The sequence below is a fragment of the Chlorocebus sabaeus genome, chromosome 6, assembly GCF_047675955.1.
Source record: "Chlorocebus sabaeus isolate Y175 chromosome 6, mChlSab1.0.hap1, whole genome shotgun sequence".
NCBI classification, from domain to species: domain Eukaryota; kingdom Metazoa; phylum Chordata; class Mammalia; order Primates; family Cercopithecidae; genus Chlorocebus; species Chlorocebus sabaeus.
Genome location: NC_132909.1, coordinates 46562558 through 46582000, shown reverse-complemented (window position 1 = coordinate 46582000; position 19443 = coordinate 46562558). Strand labels below are relative to the sequence as shown.

The 19443-nt window shown below is 49.7% G+C and overlaps 1 protein-coding gene across 1 annotated transcript in view; it reads right to left on the bottom strand.

The window, feature by feature from the left end:
- The window catches only part of EPS15L1 (epidermal growth factor receptor pathway substrate 15 like 1), a 115343-nt gene that overhangs the window by 64680 nt on the left and 31220 nt on the right, over positions 1-19443 (bottom strand). The window contains 6 exon segments of the mRNA XM_007995644.3: positions 593-750; positions 4383-4616; positions 7583-7642; positions 13444-13569; positions 16941-17003; positions 17777-17872. Coding sequence (XP_007993835.1) covers positions 593-750; positions 4383-4616; positions 7583-7642; positions 13444-13569; positions 16941-17003; positions 17777-17872 — 737 coding nt within the window.

Sequence of the window (19443 nt, the reverse complement as noted above, 5' to 3'; positions counted from 1 at the left end):
AAGAGGAGTGCCCCAGCCCTATAAAGTCAGCTGTGTCCAGCCCTGGGGGAAAGTGGGGGTGAGGCCGACTCCTCAACTGGGCTCTGAGGTGCAGAAAGGGTCTCCCTGTGCTCACCCGCCTGTCGGGAGCCAAAGGACTGGCCTTTCCAGAGCAGGGCCTCCCACAGGAGGCAGCTGTAGCCCCCACCCCCGTCACCACCCCCTAGGCCATTCTGCTAGAGGCTCCAAGACCCTGCTGCCCACACCTCCCGAAGGCAGCTGTGGCAAAGGCCAGGCCTCCTGCTAGAACCAGTATCATGGCCAGCAAGAACAGGGCCCAGCTGTGTGAGCAGATGGCCTGGGAGCTCTTGAGAGGGGCCAGAGGGTGCTCCTACTGGAAGACAGTGAACTGACCAGCATGGAGCATGGGCTTCAAGGCTTGGCACATGCACCTTGCTCAGCCTCTGTCAGGCTAGGGAGAATAAAGGACGCCAGACACAGTGGAAGCCTGTGACAAGCTGGAAGGGGCCCTCTGACCACCACCCTCCACAGTCTTCACTCATAGGCCCCCTGGAGCCACCCACAGCCACGACTGCCACCCGTCCGGCCTCACCATATGTGTGCTAGAAGGTTCTGGGTGAGGCCCGAGTGCATGAAGATCTCCTTCACCTCCTGGCCACTCACGTAGCCGTCCAGGTCCAGATCGGTCTTCAGGAATATCTCATCAAATCGCATCTTGTCTGCCACCGGCACCACCCAGTTCACTGTTGGCTGAAACAGTTTTGGCAAAACAGTTAATCTGGAAGTTTTTTATGACCCCCAGACACATGCTTTTTGATGATAGGGCGATTAAAGCACTTCCATGCACATTTGGCATCAAACTCTCCTCACTTCCATGAGCTGAGGGCAGATGAGATCCTTGTTCTGTAACTGGCTAAACTGAGGCTGAGACAGGTTGAGGCTGGCTCTGTGAAGCTCACCCAGATGCCACTCTGCACCTCTCTCCACCCCATTACCCGCTCTGCTTGTCCATCTACCCTGCCACCTAGGGCATGAGGGAGGCTGTGATCTTCAGGGGATAGGTTCAAACATGCCAGAAAAGATCCCCCTGAGCACCCACTTGGAAGGACTGTCCCCGGAGAGCCGGCCCTGCCACATGCCAGCCTCCCTGGTCCTCCCACTCTTCGTCCCCCAGAGGCTGCCCTACAGGCAGCCAAAGTGTCCCGTCCCAGGACTCTGTAGACCACCCTTCTATGTCCCTGATCCCGCTCCTGAAACAACAGATACCCCCAAGGTGTCAATGCAGACACACCACTTACAGGTAACAAATGAGACCCCATTATCCAAGAGCGCCGCCACCCACGAGGCCCCACCAACATTCAGGCAGTCCCAACCCCGCCAGGGCAGACGGAGCCACGAGCCCAGTGCAGCTTGAGGTTCACAGCCCTGGGGCTGGGCCACCTGCTGCACCTGCGGCCCCTCTCACCGCCGGCTCAGTTAACTTGAGAGAGGCAAACGCCACCATGGGTCAACCAGGGCCCGGTCACCTCCTGGTTCAGAGGCATTGAGGTCCCTCAGGCACTCAGGGGCAGGCCTCTTCTGTGACCCACTCCGCCTGCATTACCGCAGGCCTTCAACAAACCCACCACGCCACAGCTCACGGCATCTGTGTCCTGAACTCTAGACATGCTTTTCCTCTTCCCGTTTTTTTTTTTTTTACTAATATTTATACAAATCACTCCTTTTAAACAATCTCATAATAGCAGTGAGAATCAACACTCGATTGAATTATCTAGATGATGAGGAAGTAGAGAGAAAAAGGACAGGCAAATGTGGCTGGAGGGATCGATTGTTCCTCCTCCACACAGCAACTGTACAAAAAGCTGCAACCCACTCCTCACCTTCGACGAATGCCATGATGCCTGAAACTGCCACTCAAAGTCATTCCTCTTAGTTATGAAAGGATTTCTTAGGCCGGGAGCGGTGGCTCATGCCTCTAATCCCAACGCTTCGGGAGGCCAAGGTGGGTAGACAACCTGAGGCCAGGAGTTTGAGACCAGCTTGGCCAACATGGTGAAACCCTACTTACTAAAAAGATGAAAAATTAGCCAGGTGTGGTGGTGGGCACCTGTAATCCCAGTTACTCAGGAGGCTGAGGTGGGAGAATTGCTTGAACCTGGGAAGTGGAGGTTGCAGTGAGCTGAGATTGTGCCACTGCATTCTAGCCTGGGCGACAGAGCAAGACTCTGTCTTGGGGGGGGAAAAAAAAAAGGATTTCTCAAAGAGTTATCACAGTGTTGACAACCCAAAGATGTCCGTAGGATTGAGGAGAAGGGACTCATGGTCAAGACTGGGAAACAATGGTTAAACTCATTTACTCTTCATGAACAAGTCTCCTGTGATGTCCAAATCTAACATGCTCCTGATACCAACTCGGGGAATTCAGAAAGCAAGCTTGGGAAACAAGGGATACCATGTGACCCAGATCAGCTTAGTTCAGGGGTTTCACGTAGCAAATATGTGTAATGAAGTACAGCAAGGACTTGATCAAACAATTTATCAAAATCTATGGCACTAGGCCAGGCACAGTGCTCCTGCCTGTAATCCCAGCACTTTGGGAGGCCAAGGCAGCAAGGATCCCTCAAGCCCAGGAGTTCAAGACCAGCCAGCATAACACAGCAAGACCCCATCTCTACAAAATAAATAAATAAATAAATAAAATTAGCTAGGGGTGGTGGCATCTGCCTGTCCCAGCTACTGGGGAGGCTAAGGTGGAAGGATCACTTGAGCCCAGGAGGTTGAGATAGCAGTGAGCCGTGACTGCCCCATTACACTCCAGCTGGGGCAGCAGAGCAAGATCCTGTCTCTTATATATTTAAAAATAAAAAAATATATCTGTGGATCTAATTCAAATGATGAGAGTTCAGATGGCAAGAGCAACCTGACTTTTACTTGTGGCATTGTACTATGTAAATTTTGTGAGCTGCCTCAAGTCTGGTGGCCATAAAGATGCCAATAAATGAATTCTAATAAGAAATGGGCTTGCTGCCTTTAAGTCAAGGGGCTACAGCAAGCTAACCTCAGAAGCCAGGGATGACAAAGAGGTAATGGGAGTCAGACAAGCTGAGCTGTGGCAGGACACATAAACAAGGGGGGGGGTCTGTGTCCCACCGGTCCAAAGAAGAAATTACATATGAAATTATGGCTCTGGGATGACAAGAGTCCTAATAATATTTGCTGGGCAAACAAAAGGAACTCACTGCCTGATTTCTGGGGCCTCAGGGTAGGTCAGCAGCAAGATTCTGGTGCGAGCTTGGCTGTAAACCCAACACGGGGCAGCCTTGCCCGTGGAACTGGCTCTCCCAGTGAGGGCTGGGCTTTAAGGCCGGCTCAGCAGTCACAGGTCCCAAGGGAAGCTGATCAGACCCTGGTGGCTGGAAGTGGCTTCACCCAAATCTGGCATGAGGGCAAAATCGGGTAGCCCTTGGGGGCCCCAGACAAGAGTGTTGCTAGCCTGGAGATGAGGAAGGTGGAGTGCGGGGAGCATGTGAACTGTAGGCCCCCAGAAATGCTGGTTTTCATGACTGTGATCCTACCAGTGCCGTCCTCGGGGCAGGAGCTATACCCTCCCACCCCACCCCAACAGGGGCCACTGGTAAAATCAGTCTAGTCAGAGGGTCTTGAGAAAACCACCAGATCACCAGAGAGGCGTGTTATGAAGCTGGGTGACCTGTGCCCGCCAGTGAGTTTGGTCCCACTAGCTTCCTTGCCAATAAAGCACCTCCCCAACCTGACCTTCAATACTTAAGAAGAACTCTCGGCAAGAGCTCTGCAGACACAGGCTGGGCACAGTGGCTCACACCTGTAATCCCAGCACTTTGGGAGGCCGAGGCAGGAGGATCACTTGAGCCAAGGAGTTCAAGACCAGCCTGGGTAACATGGGGAGACCTCATCTCTATTGAAATAATGAGATAAACGAATACTTTTTTTTTTTTTGAGATGAAGTTTCGCTCTTGTTGCCCAGGCTGGGGTGCAGTGGCGCAATCTCAGCTCACTGCAACCTCCGAGTCCCAGGTTCAAGTGATTCTCCTGCCTCAGCCTCCCGGGTGGCTAGGATTACAGGTGCGCACCACCACACCCAGCTAATTATTTTTTGTATTTTTAGTAGAGATGGGGTTTCAGCATGTTGGCCAGGATGGTCTCGATCTCCTAACCTCGAGATCTGCCCACATCGGCCTCCCAAAGTGCTGGGATTACAGGCATGAGCCACCGCGCCTGGCTGCAAATATTTTTTAAAAACATTTCATCACAAACTTGACTGCTCTGGGGTTGCATGTTAAGAACTCCCAAGAAACATCCTACTGTGCTCTGAGAGGGGACTGTGCCCGCTGAGGGCTCCATACCTGTGTTTGCTTGAGGCTGTGCTTGGGGGACAGGCTCCCTGTGCTGTTGAGGCTGCTGACGCTGCCGTGGGACGGCGTGGAGCGGAGGCTGTCTTTTGGTGGGGGGCTGGCGGGCAGGACAGGGACGGCGCCAGGGAACACAGTCTTCTTTCTCTTGGATGGGGGGATGAGGGACGGGGGCAGGGCGGAGGGCACGGGCTCCTTCTCCAGGGCTCGGTACACCAAGTGCATGGCCTGCGGGTACAAACGACAATGGCGCTGAAGGGACAAGGCTGGGGCCGGGCACCACCAGGAGAAGGCAGAGGGCAGCCCTTCTGGGGGCTGCAGTGACAGGACAGACACTCTGTGAGGACGCTCCCAAGCTCACCAGAGGGAAAAAAAAAAATCGTTCCAGATGAGTTATCTCTTATGTGTAACTTTCCAAGACATGTGTTGAATTATTCCTTGAGACTGAAATGCACACAGAAAGAATTCAATCAAGCCAGACTCGGTATGCATCCCTTCACTACTCAGGGAGGCCACCGGCTCCAGGGCTGGCACCTTCCCAGTACTGATCTGGAAGTCTAAAGACACCAGAAGAGAGGCTTGTACTTCAAGACGTTCAGGAGTAGTCCCAGCTACTCGGGAGGCTGAGGTGGGAGGATCGCCTGAGCCCAGGAGAGGGAGGCTGCAGTGAGCTATGATCGCGCCACTGCACTCCAGCCTGGGTGACAGAGCGAGACCCTGTCTCTATAAAACAAAACAAAAAACAGTGGAACTGAGGATGCATCCATGAGGCAGGCCACAGCCATAGAAATAAATTCTTTGTAGAAGGCCAACTAATAAAAGTGTAAGGAATGATGGTTTTGATGAGCACATCACTGTTTGGGAGCCACTATCATCGTAATTAATCTTGCCAGGTTAAGGCGAGACTCATCAGCAGCGGTGGAACTCTTAGGGAAGAGTCTGAGAGTCATAGGTGCTGACAGAATCGAGGCATCCCCTGCAAGAGACAAACTGAGCACCGAGGGAAAAAGAGCAACTGCCCAGAGGAACCCACAACCTTGCCCCACCTTGACCCAGTGATGAATGTCAACATGGCAATAAGAAGGCACATTGACATCATGTTTCCCCAGGTGGGAGACCCATGTGGGGCAGGTGTGACCTCCGTGGGATTCCTGTCCCACAACAGTGCACGACCTGGGTCATCAAGAAGACCTGGCAGCCAGGCCCAGGCCCAGGGACACTCCATAACTGCTGGCCTGTGCTCTTCAAAATGTTGACATTGAAGCCAGGCACGGTGGCTCATGCCTGTAATCTCAGCAGTTTGGAGGCCGAGATGGGCAGATTACCTGAGGTCAGGAGTTCAAGACCAGCCCGGCCAACAGGGAGAAACCTCATCTCTACTAAAAATACAAAAAAAAAAAAAAAAAAACATTAGCTGGGCGTGGTGGTAGGCACCTATAATCCCAGCTACTTGAGAGACTGAGGCAGGAGAATCACTTGAATCCAGGAGGTGGAGGCTGCAGTGAGCTGAGATTGCACCACTGCACTCCAGCCTGGGTGACAGAGTGAGACTCCCTCTCAAAAACAAAACAACAACAACAAAAAAACAAAAAGTCCATGTCAAGAGACACGAAGAGAGATGGAGGAACTGTTCTAGATTCCAGGAAACCAAAGACAAAGGACAACAGGATGTAACACACAGGACTGGGTTCTCTTTAGACACAAGGGACATTTTTGGGACAACTGATAAAATCTGAGTAATATCCTGGGATTAGATAATAACAGACACACTCATACAGAATATAAGGGGTATATATAGGATATAATGAAAATATCATAAATGCGATGCTATCATGTGAATTTCCTGATTTTGAAGTGGATAATGGTTATGTGTAAGAGAAGTCCTTCTTTTTAGGAAATACGCACTGAAGTGTTTACGGATGAAGAGGCATCGTGTCTGCAACTTAACTCTAAAATGGTTCGAAGGAAAACTTCATGCAGCAGTAGGGAGGGAGACAGAGTTAGGGAAGGAGGGAGGAAGAAGGGAGGAGAAAGATAAGACAAATGTAGTAAATTAGCGGCACTGGGAAATTTGAGTGAAGAGTTTTCAAAAGAATTCTCTGTGGGAGGTCGCTTGAGTTCGAGGCTGCAGCAAGGGTATTCACGTCACTGCACTCCAGCCGGGATGACAAAACAAGGCTCTGTCTCAAAAACAGAAAACAATTCTCCATATTACAGGTTGAGTATCCCTTATCCAAAATGCTTGGTACCACAGGGTTTCAGATTCTGTAGTTTTCTGAATTTCTGAAGGTGTGTATTACACTTACTGGTTCAGCATTACTAATCCAAAAATCTGAAATCCTCCAATGAGCATTTCCTTTGAGTGTCATGTTGGTGCTCAAAAAATTTCAGATCTTGAAGCATTCCGGTTTCAGACTTTCAGATTAGGGATACACTCAACCTGTAATGAAACTTTTCTACATACAAAGAACTATGTCAAGATAAACACTTAAAAAATGAAAGAAGGAAGGCCGGGTGTGGTGTCTTACGCCTCCAATCCCAGCACTTTGGGAGGCAGAGGCGGGCGGATCACTTGACGCCAGGAACTCAAGACCAGCCTGGCCAATATGGTAAAACCCCATCTCTATCACAAATACGAAAAAATTATCTGGCTGTGGTGGAGTGCACCTGTAATTCCAGCTACTTGGGAGACTGAGGCATGGGAATTGCTTGAACCCGGGAGGCGGAGGCTGCAGTGAACCAAGATGGCACCACTGCACTCCAGCCTGGGTGACAGAGCAAGATTCCATCTCAAAAAAAAAAAAAAGAAAAGAAAGAAGGCCGGGCACAGTGGCTCATGCCTGTAATCCCAGCACTTTCAGAGGCCGAGGCAGGTGGATCACGAACCAGGAGATCGAGATCATCCTGGCCAACACGGTGAAACCCTGTCTCTACTAAAAATACAAAAATTAGGTAGGTGAGGTGGCAGGCACCTGTAGTCCCAGCTACTCGGGAGGCTGAGGCAAGAGAACTGCTTGAACCTGGGAGGCAGAGGTTGCCATGAGCCAAGATCGCACCACTGCACTCCAGCCTGGTGACAGAGTGAGACTCCGTCTCAAAAAAGAAAGAAACAAGAAAAACAAATGAATCCAGCAACCCCTGTGCACTGCACATTTCCTTCCTGGGGTGAGTGGGAAGGAAACAGCAGGACCTACCACAGCGAACTCGTCTCGGTCCAAGTGCCCATCCTTGTCAATGTCACTGAGGTCCCACACCTGCAAGGGAGAGACCAGCATGGGTTACTGTGGGAGGAAAGACTGGGTGAGAGTGAGACCACCTGGCAGAACTCAGACTTTCAGCCGTGGCACTCACTGGGCTTAGGACAGGGAAGTCAACATACATTTCAGAACCAGTCTGCGAGTTCTCAGAAAAACCATCACCTGTGAAGTACCGTCAACTACCAGATGCATGGTCTGACAATCATGATTATAATCATGGCCAAGGCTACACTTTAAACTTAGCCTGAGTTTCCTCTTTATCGTCTTACAGAGACATCTTAGAAAGACAGCTTTGATTGAGTACAGGTGTTGCCCTAAACACCGACACCCCCTACACTCACTCCTGCAAACCCCACCCCTCCCTTGCATTCTCAGCTGGGCAGGGCTGTGAGCTCATGTCTGAGCATGTCTGTGGGTCTCGTCTCCTCTCCCCAGCAGTGGATGGTGAGACAGGTGTTGGGTCCACTCAGGGTGCTGAAGAGGAGGCAGGCAGGCAGGCATGGGTTCTGGACTGTGCCTAAGACACGTGCAGATCTCAAGCACCATTACGCTGCCAGCTTCCTAACCCATGCCAGCCTTCCTGGATGGGCACACCTGCCTGCCAGGCCAATGCTGGGCAGGATGCCAGTCCCTGGATCTAAGAAGATGCCCACTGCTCTATCCATAATGCTTCATGTGTCACCATCACCCTTCCCCAGCCAATCACCAGGGCTTCAGTCCATGCAGGTTTCTCACGTCTGGGTCCTCCTCTCCACCTCTGCTGCTGCGCCCGAGGCTCATGACTCCCCAGCTCGCACAGCCAAGAGCCTCCAGCTGGCCTCCCTGTCCCAGTCTTGTCCCTATGGCTACCACAGGGACTGCTCCAGAACACACACCTGACCCTGCCTCACCTGCTCCTCAGCCTGGCAGATGGGGCCCTGTCACCTGGCTGCTGCTGAGCCCCTGATGGTAGCAGGTCCCTGCACCCCAGCCCAGCCTCCACAGACTCCACGGGGTCCTCCACCTACTTTGCCAGGAATCCAGGACTCCAACAGGCCTTTCTGGCTCCACAGTCCTCCCTCAGCCCAGGCCTTCCCCACCTCGGCACTACTGCCTGTTAGGGCCGGACCACTCTCTGGGGTGCGGGCCATGACGTGCACTGCAGGGCACTGAGCAGCATTCCTGGCCTTGACCCACCAGATGCCAGCAGCACCCGACCCAGGTGTGACAACCAAAAATGTCCCCAGGCATTGCCCAATGTCCCCTGGGGGCCCTGGGGGGCAGAAGTGCCCAGGGAGAGCCCTGGACCTAACTGGCATGCCAGGCTACCTGCGGCCTCTGTGCCATCACTCAAGCTGCCCACATGCCCAGACTTCCGCCAGAGTCTCCCTCACCCTGGAGGATGTGACCAGGGGCACCTCTTCTAGAAAGTCCTCCCTGGCTGCCCTGCTCCCCGTGCTCGAGTGGGTCAGGGGCCCTCCCCTCTACCACTGTCCTCACTGGGCCAAACTGTGATTATCAGGGATGCTGTGGGGGGTGTCTAATGGACAGGGCAGGTGAAGAGGGCAGGCTCTGGGGACAGCTGCTCCAGAATGCACACTGGATCCTGCCCCACCCTGCCTGCAATAGGACCTCATCCCTTATCCACCCTTCCACAACTGTGCAACCAGGGTGACTTCCCAACCACCCTGAACATCTGCTTCCCCATCTGAACAACAGGGGGTGGAGGGGTGTGAGACACAGTCCTTAACAGCATGGCTGCAAGTGCTGGATGTGTGTCTTCATGCAGAGCACTAGGGCCCGGCCTGCACACACTAAGCCCTCAGTAAATAAGTAAATAAGTAAAAGCATCTTGACCATTACCTATTTGACTTCTTTGATGGTACCTAATCATTCCCACCTTCCCACTGCCCAGCACAAGGCATAGTCCACTGCAGGCTCTGAAAAATGTTTACTAAATGACTGACCAGATGCATGATGTGTGGGCGCCTGGATGCACAGATGGATGACGGCACGGATGCAAGTGTGCACGGATGCATGCATAAATATGGACACACAGGGACATGTCAGCATAGATGTATGGGCGCAAAGATGCATGCACAGATGTGTGGATACATACATTGCATGGGTGTGTGCACACACAGATGAATGGATCATAGGGATGCAGATGAATGGATCAGAGGGACATGGGTGCAGAGATGCATGGATACAAAGATGCATGCATGGCTGGGCACAGTGGCTCACGTCTGTCATCCATCCCAGCACTTTGGGAGTCCAAGGCAGGCAGATCACCTGAGACCAGGAGTTCGAGACCAGCCTGGCCAACATGATGAAACCCAATCTCTACTAAAAATATAAAGATTAGCTGGGCGTTATGGCGTGCACCCATGGTCCCAGCTACTCAGGAGGCTGAGACAGGAGAATCACTTGAACCAGGGAGGTGGAGGTTGCAGTGAGCCAAGATGGCACCAGTGCACTCCAGCCTGAGCGACAGCGAGACTTCATCTCGGGAAAAAAAAAAAAAATTTAAATAAATAAAATAAAACATATTTATGGTTAGATAGAAGGTGTAAGTTCTTTTATTTTATTTTTTCTAAAGACACAGAGTCACTCTGTCACCTAGGCTGGAGTGCAGTGGTGCGATCTCAGCTCACTGCAACCTCTGCCTCCCAGGTTCAAGTGTTCTCCTGTCTCAGCTTCCCGAGTAGCTGGGACTACAGGAGCACGCCACCATGCCCAGCTAATTTTTGTATTTTTAGTAGAGACAGGGTTTCACCATGCTGGCCAGGATGGTCTTGATCTCTTGATCTCATGATCCGCCCACCTCGGCCTCCCAAAGTGCTGGGATTATATGTGTGAACCACCATGCCCGGCCAGAAGGAATAAATTCTAATGTTCAATAGCACAATAGGGGAACTATAGCTAACAATAATTTATCGCATCTTTCAAAGTCTCTAGAAGAGAAGATTTGAATGTTCCCAGTACAAGGAAAGGATCAATGTTTGAGGTGATGGATATGCTAATTACTGTGCTGGGATCATTAAACATTGTGTGCATGTATTAAACCATCACGTGGACCTCACCTGACAATTACTATGTATCATCAAAAATAAAAATAATAAAACACAGAATAAAGCAAAACACGGTTGACTCTTGAACAACATGGTTTGTTGAACTGTGCAAGCTCACGTATGCTCGTATTTTTCTAATCAAATGTGGATACAAAATACAGTAGTCGTGGGATGTGAAACCTGAATATACAGAGGGCCAACTTTTGTATCTGCAGGGCTGACTGCAGGACTTGAGTATGTGTACATTTTGGTGTATGATGGGGCCCTGGAACCAATCTCCCTAAGTATACCAAGGGACAACTATACTTTTAGTTAATAGAAACAAATTGAGGCTTTTAAAATTAATTAATTTGGCCAGGCGCGGTGGCTCACACTTGTCATCCTAGCACTTTGGGAGGCCAAGGCAGGTGGATCACCTGAGGTCAGGAGTTCAAGACCAGCCTGGCCAACATGGTGAAACCCCATCGCTATTAAAAATACAAAAATTGGCTGGGCTTGGTGGCTCACACCTGTAATGTCAGCACTTTGGGAGGCCGAGGCGGGCGGGATCACGAGGTCAGGAGATCAAGACCATCCTGGCTGACACAGTGAAACCCCATCTCTACTAAAAACATGAAACATTAGCCGGGTGTGGTGGCGGGCGCCTGCAGTCCCAGCTACTCGGGAGACTGAGGCAGGAGAATGGCGTGAACCTGGGAGGCGGAGCTTGCAGTGAGCTGATATCGCACCACTGTACTCCAGCCTAGGCGACAGAGCGAGACTCTATCTCAGTAAAATAAATAAATAAATACAAATACAAATACAAAAATTAGCCAGGCATGGTGGCTCATGCCTGTAGTCCCGGCTACTCAGCAGGCTGATGCAGCAGAATCGCTTGAACCTGGGAGGCAGAGGTTGCAGGGAGCCAAGATCATGCCACTGCACTCCAGACTGGGTGACAGAGCAAGACTGTCTCACAAAAAAACAAAACCAAAAAAAATTATTTATTTATTTATTTTTAAAACAGACTCACTCCTGTTGCCCTGGCTGGAGTGCCATGGCACGATCTCAGCTCACTGCAGCCTCGACTTCCCAGGCTCAGGTATGATTCTCCCACCTCAGCCTCTAGAGTAGCTGGGACTACAGTCGCACACCACCATAACTGGCTAATTTTTTGTATTTTTTTTTTCAGTATGGATGGGGTTTCACCATGTTGCCCAAGCTGGCCTCAAACTCCTGGACTCAAGTAATCTGCCTGCCTCAGCCTCCCAAAGTGCTGGGATTACAGGCATGAGCCACCACACCAGCCTAAATTGAGAGTTTTTAATTTTTTTTGAGACAGAGTCTCGCTCTGTCACTGTGGCTGGAGTGCAGTGGTGCGATCTCAGCTCACTGCAGTCTCCACCTACCGGGTTTAAGTGATTCTCCTGCCTCAGCCTCCTAAGTATCTGGGATTACAGGCAAACACCACCACACCTGGCTAATTTTTTTTTTTTTTTTTTTGAGACAGAGTCCTGAGTAGCTGGGACTACAGGCGCCTGCCACCATGCCCAGCTAATTTTTTTTTTTTTTGTATTTTTAGTAGAGACGGGGTTTCACCGTGTTAGCCAAGATGGTCTCGATCTCCTGACCTCGTGATCCACCCGCCTCGGCCTCCCAAAGCGCTGGGATTTACAGACGTGAGCCACCACGCCCGGCCATTTTTGTATTTTTTTTAGTAGAGACGGGGTTTCACCATGTTGGCCAGGCTGTTCTCAAACTCCTGACCTCAAGTTATCCACCCACCTCGGCCTCCCAAAGTGCTGGGATTACAAGCATGAGCTACTGCACCAAGCCAAGACTTTTTTTTAAAGAAAATGCATACAATTTTTCCTAAATTTGCAGCAGAGTTGAAAATACTTTTACCTTGAGCTTTACAGGAAGAAAAAGAGTAATTAACAGTAGAAAAGAGCCAGGCATGGTGGTATGCATTTGCAGTCCCAGCTACTCGGGAGGCTGAGGTGGAGGATGGCTTCAGCCTGGCAGTTGGAGACCAGCCTGGGCAACCCCATCTCTAAAAACTCAAAAAAGAAACTAAAAAGGCCGGGTGTGGTGGCTCATGCCTGTAATCCCAGCACTTTGGGAGGCCGAGGCAGGTGAATCACAAGATCAGGAGTTCAAGACCAGTCTGGCCAACATGGTAAAACCCCATCTCTACTATAAAAACAAAAATTAGCGGGGCGTGGTGGCATGCACCTGTAATCCCAGCTACTCGGGAGGCTGAGGCAGGAGAATAGATTGAACTGGGGTGGCAGAGGTTGCAGTGAGCTGAGATCGCGCCACTGTACTCCAGCCTGGGCGACAGCGCAAGACTCCGTCTCATAAATAAATAAATAAATAAATAAATAAATAAATAAATAAAAAGATACACACACACATTCCCTCGTTCAGCACAATGGAAAGTGGGAAAGCCCAGGCTGGGGAGCTTAAGATTGAGTTCTACTGGTCCCGAAGCCCCAGGCAGCAATTTCACTTCTGAGTCCACCTCCTCATCTGTGAAGTGCAAGGATTCTAGCACCCTCCCCAGGGGCTGGGTGAACACTGTAAGCCACGCCCTAGGAAGCCCTGAGCCAGCCGGGGCTGGACCCACAGGAGTGCTGATGAAGCCCCTGACAGCACAGGGAGAAAAAGGAGCGAGAGCCTCGTAAGCACCGTGGGGAAAGAGAACAGTGGCGCCCACACACAGCAGGGACACCGAGTGCGGAAGAACCAAGTCCGCGGCCCACTTACCCGGCCCAGGACATCAAGAGGCAGCTTTGAGTTCATGAGGACTGGCTTGACTTTGTCTCCAGAGAGCAAACCATTGATGGGCAAGAGGCTTTCAAAAATCCCATCAAATTTGGCCTTTTCTTCCACCTAGTTGGAAAGAAATAGCCCGAGTAAGTAGGAGAGCGCACCTGTGTGAGTATCCAGACCGAGCTCTGACCGAAAGCCGAATGAAAATGGCCATGGACCCATCATCACCCTTGGCTAAAAGCACAAAATGATCTTAGAACTGTCTTGGCCCCTTCCAAAGTGAACATATGCCCTGAAGGAAATAGCATTATGGCAACCTCAGATCTGGGAGCCAAGGTCCTCAGGAGGGAAGCCCTGGCCCCAGGTCTTGCCCTTCGTCCTAGCTGCTGCCTGAGTGGGGCAGGAGTCTCCCATGATGGGGCAGTGTCTTTGCAGGGAAACACAGATCAGTCTCACCTTCCTCCAAGGAGCCCACTTGTACCAAAAAGACAAAAGTGTGAGCAGATGTTATTGCTTGAGCAAATAATTATCAAAATCAACTTTAAATAAGTACAGGAAGCCCTCTGGTTTTTTTGTTTCTTTTCTTTTCTTTTACTTTTCCTCTTTTTTTTTTTTTTGAGACAAAACTTTCGCTCTGTTGCCCAGGCTGGAGTGTAGTGGCACAGTCTCAGCTCACTGCAACCTCCGACTCCTAGGTTCAAGCAATTCTCGTGCCTCAGCCTCCCGAGTAGCTGGGATCACAGGCATGCGCCACCACACCCGGCTAATTTTTGTATTTTTTGTAGAGATGGGGTTTCACCATGATGGCCGGGTTGGTCTTGAACTCCTGGCCTCAAGTGATCGGCTTGCCTCGGCCTCCCAAAGTGCTGGGATTACAGGTGTAAGTCACCAAGCCCGGCCATATACAGGAAGCCCTCTATTTCTAATGGTAAATAAATTAATACATAAATAGGAATAGCTCTTCATGAACAAAGGGAAGGTGCGGCATTACGATGCGGAGTCGCAGTTCCTGCTGTTCTGAAAGACACAGCGCAGGCAGCCCGTAAAAGAGGCCATGAGTGAGGCAGCGGCTTCCAGTCTGTTCCATCCTCCAAAGGAAAGGAGGCCCACAACGAGTGGGACTCAGGGAGAGCAGGCCTCTTGCAACCTGCTTGGCCACACACTGGAGCTATTGGGAGCACTAAGAAAACACCCTCAACACGTGTCCATCGACAGATGAATGCATACACAAAGCGAGGTAGATCCAGACAGTGGAACATCCCTCAACCACAAAAAGGAAGTGAGTTCTGCCACACGCTACAATGTGGACAAACTCTGAGGACAGCATGCTAATTAAAATAAACCAGACACACACAAAATACAAATACTGTATGAGGTTGGCACAGTGGCTCATGCCTATAATCCCAGCACTTTGGGAGGCCAAGGTAGGGGGATCACTTGAGCCCAGGAGTTTGAGACTGACCTGGGCAGCACGGTGAGACCCCATCTCTAAAAATAAAAAACAAAAACAAAAACAAAAACAAAAACTAGGCCAGGCGCAGTGGCTCACGCTTGTAATCCTGGCACTCTGGAAGGCCAAGGTGGGCAGATCACTTGAGGTCAGGAGTTCAAGACCAGCCTGGCCAACATGGTGAAACTCCACCCCTACTAAAAATACAAAAATTAGCTGTGCATGGTGGCACGTGCCTGTAATACCAGCTACTCAGGAGGCTGAGGCAGGAGAATCACCTGAACCAGGGGTCAGAGATTACAGTGAGCTGAGATCGCACCACTGCACTTCAGCCTGGGCAACAGAGTAAGACTCCATCTCAAAAATAACAAAAAACAAATACCGCATGATGCCACTCATAGGAGGTCCCCTCCTCCCTAGGCATATCCATGGAGACAGAAAACAGAATGATGGGTGCCAGGGGTTGAGGGAGTGGGAGGTTCAGGTATGGAGTTTCAGTCTGGGAGGATGAGAAAGTTCTGGAGATGGACGGTGGTGATGGCTGTACAACGTGAATATATTTAACATTCCTCAACTGTACACTTAGAAATGGTTAAGATGGTAAATGTTATGTGATGTGTCTTTCAGCCACAATAAAAACCTTTTAATTTTTAAAAGAGAAAAACCAAGACAGTGCCCTCAGTCACAGAGATGAGATCACCGGCAGACACCGCATGCTCTCACGGCTGTTGGTGCTAAGAAGCTGAGCGCTGCAGGTCTGTCTCGGGGGCCTGAGATCCTCTCCCGGCCATCAGACTTGCTGACTCAGTGCCTTCAGAAGCCCAGGAATGTTCACAACGGAAACAAACACTTGGCACTTCGGGCTTGTTCTTTCTGACTGTGGCTGTGAATGGAATGCAGAATCTCTCTTGACCATAATCCACCCCAATTACAGCGCCTGGTCCTGCGCTCCCTGACTCCTCTCTGCAAGGTCCTCAGGCCCCTCAGTCCCAGCTCTTCTAATGAGGCCTGGACATAACCCCTGCTGGAAAAGAGCCATCACATTTTAAATAATAAGATCTCTTGGCAGTGTTTCCCATGACAAAGTAGCTCTGTTTCAAAGTCCACACAACGCGCTGGATGACAAGGAGAAACCCTTTACCACAGTGACTGCCACTGGCAAAGTGCTCGATGACAGAGGTGACTGCATGACTCCTCGGTCACATGGCACGTCTTCATGTCCTCTCCCTGCACAGATGCCCCCACCCAACCCATGACCTCTCCAAGAAGGGAACAAACCAACTGTGTAAACATGGGACACAAGTACTTGGGACCTTTGCTTGATAGCAAGAGTGTTATTCATGTCAGGATTTAAGTCACACAAACGTGAGGATATGTGACAGTCTGAAAGTGAAGGGAAGGTGAGGAGGCCTCACGTTATCTGGAGGGACCATGCTCACTTCCTTTAGAAGGAATTCTGTACTTAGAAGACAGCCCTCATTTTTTTTCGTCTTTCTGGAAGCAGTAGCATATCTTTCCAGCCACAACATCCTCTGTTTTAAAAATAACACTTCAAGTGCTGAGAGAGGCTGTTCACAAAGCAATCAGAACATCAGGGAGGAAAGAATAGTAACATGCAAAGTGGCTGGAAAGAAGCGAGAAAGCAAGGAACACATTTGGGGGTCCACGTGCTTGCAAGCTCTCACCGTTTCCTCTTCTATTCTGAATAACCAACACAAGCAGCAAAAACCACAGAATGTGACCTAAAGATGCAAGATTTAAACTGCAGTCCTTTAATAATCCAATTCCTGACACTTAGTTGTCCCGGTAGGCAACTCCCAATTCCAGTGAAGGGCCATAGCCTTTGTAAAAGGTGTTCAGAAGAGGCGTTTCATCCGAGTGCTGTGGACATTCACATTGAGACAGAAGAGCTGACACAATCAACCTATAAAATGTTCTGAACAACATCAAACTAGAACAATTCCAGAACAATTCTAGAACAACTGCTGGAACAATTCTATCTGAAGGAGAGCCAAGGAGGGACCTATTCCCGTTCACTTACCCTCACAGCCCAGTGGGCCTCTGCAGAGGGCGGTGTGACCATCAGAGGGCTGCTGGTGTCGTGCTGAGAAGAGAGAGAAACATTCCTTTGTGGCTGGCACAGAATTAAATCATAGGTGGGTGGGTTTGCTGAAAAGGATACACGTTTCAAAGTGCTTTCAAAAAAGGGAAGACTTCAAAAAGTTAAACACAGAATCATCACATGACCCAGCAATTCCACTCCTATGTATTGACTCAAATGAATTAAAAACGGTTGTCCAAACAAATCCTTGTACATGAATGCTCGCAGCAGCACTATTCACAACAGTCAAAAAGGTGGAAATAACCCACATGTCCACAGAGAGATGAGTGGATAAAGATGTGGTCCATCCACTAAATGGAATATGGAAACACTGATCCATTCTACAACATGGATGAGCCCTGAAAACACGATGCTGAGAGAGAGGCCAGACACAAAAGACCATGTTAGAGAATTCCATTGACATGAAATGTCCAGAACAGGCAAATCCATTGACAGAAATAAAATTAGTGGTTGCCAGCGACTGGGAGTGAGAGACAAGGAGTGATTACTTAATGTGGATGGGGTCTCCTTGTGGGGGGATGAAAATGTTCTGGAGCTAGACAGAGGCAATGACTGCACAACACTGTAAATGTACTAAATGCCACTGAAGAGTTCACTTTAAAATTACTAATTTTCTATTATGTGAATTTTACCACAATAAAAGGGGAAGGCTAGAGAAAACATGGAGATATACACGCAAATACACACATGCACATACACACGCACACACATCTGGTATTAGAAGAATGTGAACTTGAAGGACTTCGGACACTCACAAATTTAGGTGGCGGCATGCTCAAATTCAGATTGCTCAAGGTAACTTCATGGCCACTCTGTGCACAGGCCACCAGTCTCAGTGCAACATAGAAACCCTGCAAGTCCAAAGAAAGGGAAGGAGTAAACAGCACATCGCCAGTGAGGGTAGGGAGAGCTGTCTCTAACAGTAGGCTTCAGGGGAACAGGACGTCCACTTCAACAATGAAGACTGTCCATGCAAAAACCCCTGGCGTTGGACTGAACTGGACTCACCTTGGGGACATCGCTTAAATGAATACACTAAAATGGACTTGTCCTGGCTGGGTGTGGTAGCTCATGTCTGTAATCCTAGCACTTCGGGAGGCCAAGGCAGGTGGATCACCTGAGGTCAGGAGTTCAAGACCAGCCTGGCCAACACGGCAAAACCTCATCTCTACTAAGAATACAAAAATCAGCCAGGCATGGTGGCAGGTGCCTGAAATCCCAGCTATTTGGGAGGCTGAGGCAGGAGAATCCCTTGAACTCAGGGGGTGGAGGCTGCAGTGAGCCAAGATCACACCACTTCACTGGGCAAAAAAGAGTAAAACTTCACTTTCGCTGGGCAAAAAAGAGTAAAAAAAAAAGAGTAAAACTCCGTCTCAAAATAAATAAATAAAATAAAACAAAATGGACTTATGTTCCACTGCATCTGAAAATCTGTAAAATTTCAGATGCAAGCATTTTCCAAAAACTATAAGCTCCCAACATTTAAGAAGTGTTAGGTTGTATAAGGCAACAAAGTTAACATGGTTCAGGTGATGAATGATGGACCAAATATGTGCCGAATCTGTGTGTGTTTGTTTTAGAGATGGGGTCTCACTCTGTCACCCGGAGTGCAGTGGCACAATCACAGCTCACTGTAACTTCAAACTCCTGGGCTCAAGCGATCCTCCTGCCTCAGTCTCCTGAGCAGCAGGGACCACAGGTGTGCACCACTATGCCCAGCTAAGTTTTTATTTTTTTAGAGATGGGATCTCACTACATTGCCCAGGCTGATCTCAAACTCCTATCCTCCTGCCTTAGTTTCCTAAGTAGTTAGGATGAGAGGTATGAGCCACTGCACCTAGCTAGGTGTTGAATTTTTTTAAAAGCAGTCTGAAATACACACGGTTGGTCTGAAACTCGTATCTGTGGTTCACCATGATCCCCTCAGCCTCACTGAACGGAACATCCCCTGCCCATCCCCAGTGGCCTGACATGGACCCCACCTTGACACCAGAAGAAAGAAGTTGAACTAGGCTGTCAGATGCCTCCCCTCCTAACCCAGGACCCACCACACACAGGCTCAGTGGACTTGTGAGGCATCACCTAGCTTCAAGAGTGTTTTGTGTTTTGTTTTTTTTTTAAATTAACTGGCCTAAGAACATGGATACTTTTAAAGCTATAAATATTGTTAACAGTTTTAAAAGTGTCTTCCAAGAGATAAGTGCTAGGATCGGCCTTTCTCAGCCTGCTGTCCTCAGAAGCTCTTGTAGAGTGTAGAGGATCATAACAGGGTGTTGAGAAAAGGGGACCTTTCATTCCTGCAAGGTCTGAGAAAAGAGAAAAATTAATAAATAAATAGCAAACAAAAGGGGATTAAGCAAGTTTAGGGGAGGCTGGGCACAGTGGCTCACGCCTGTAATCCCAGCACTTTGGGAGGCCGAGG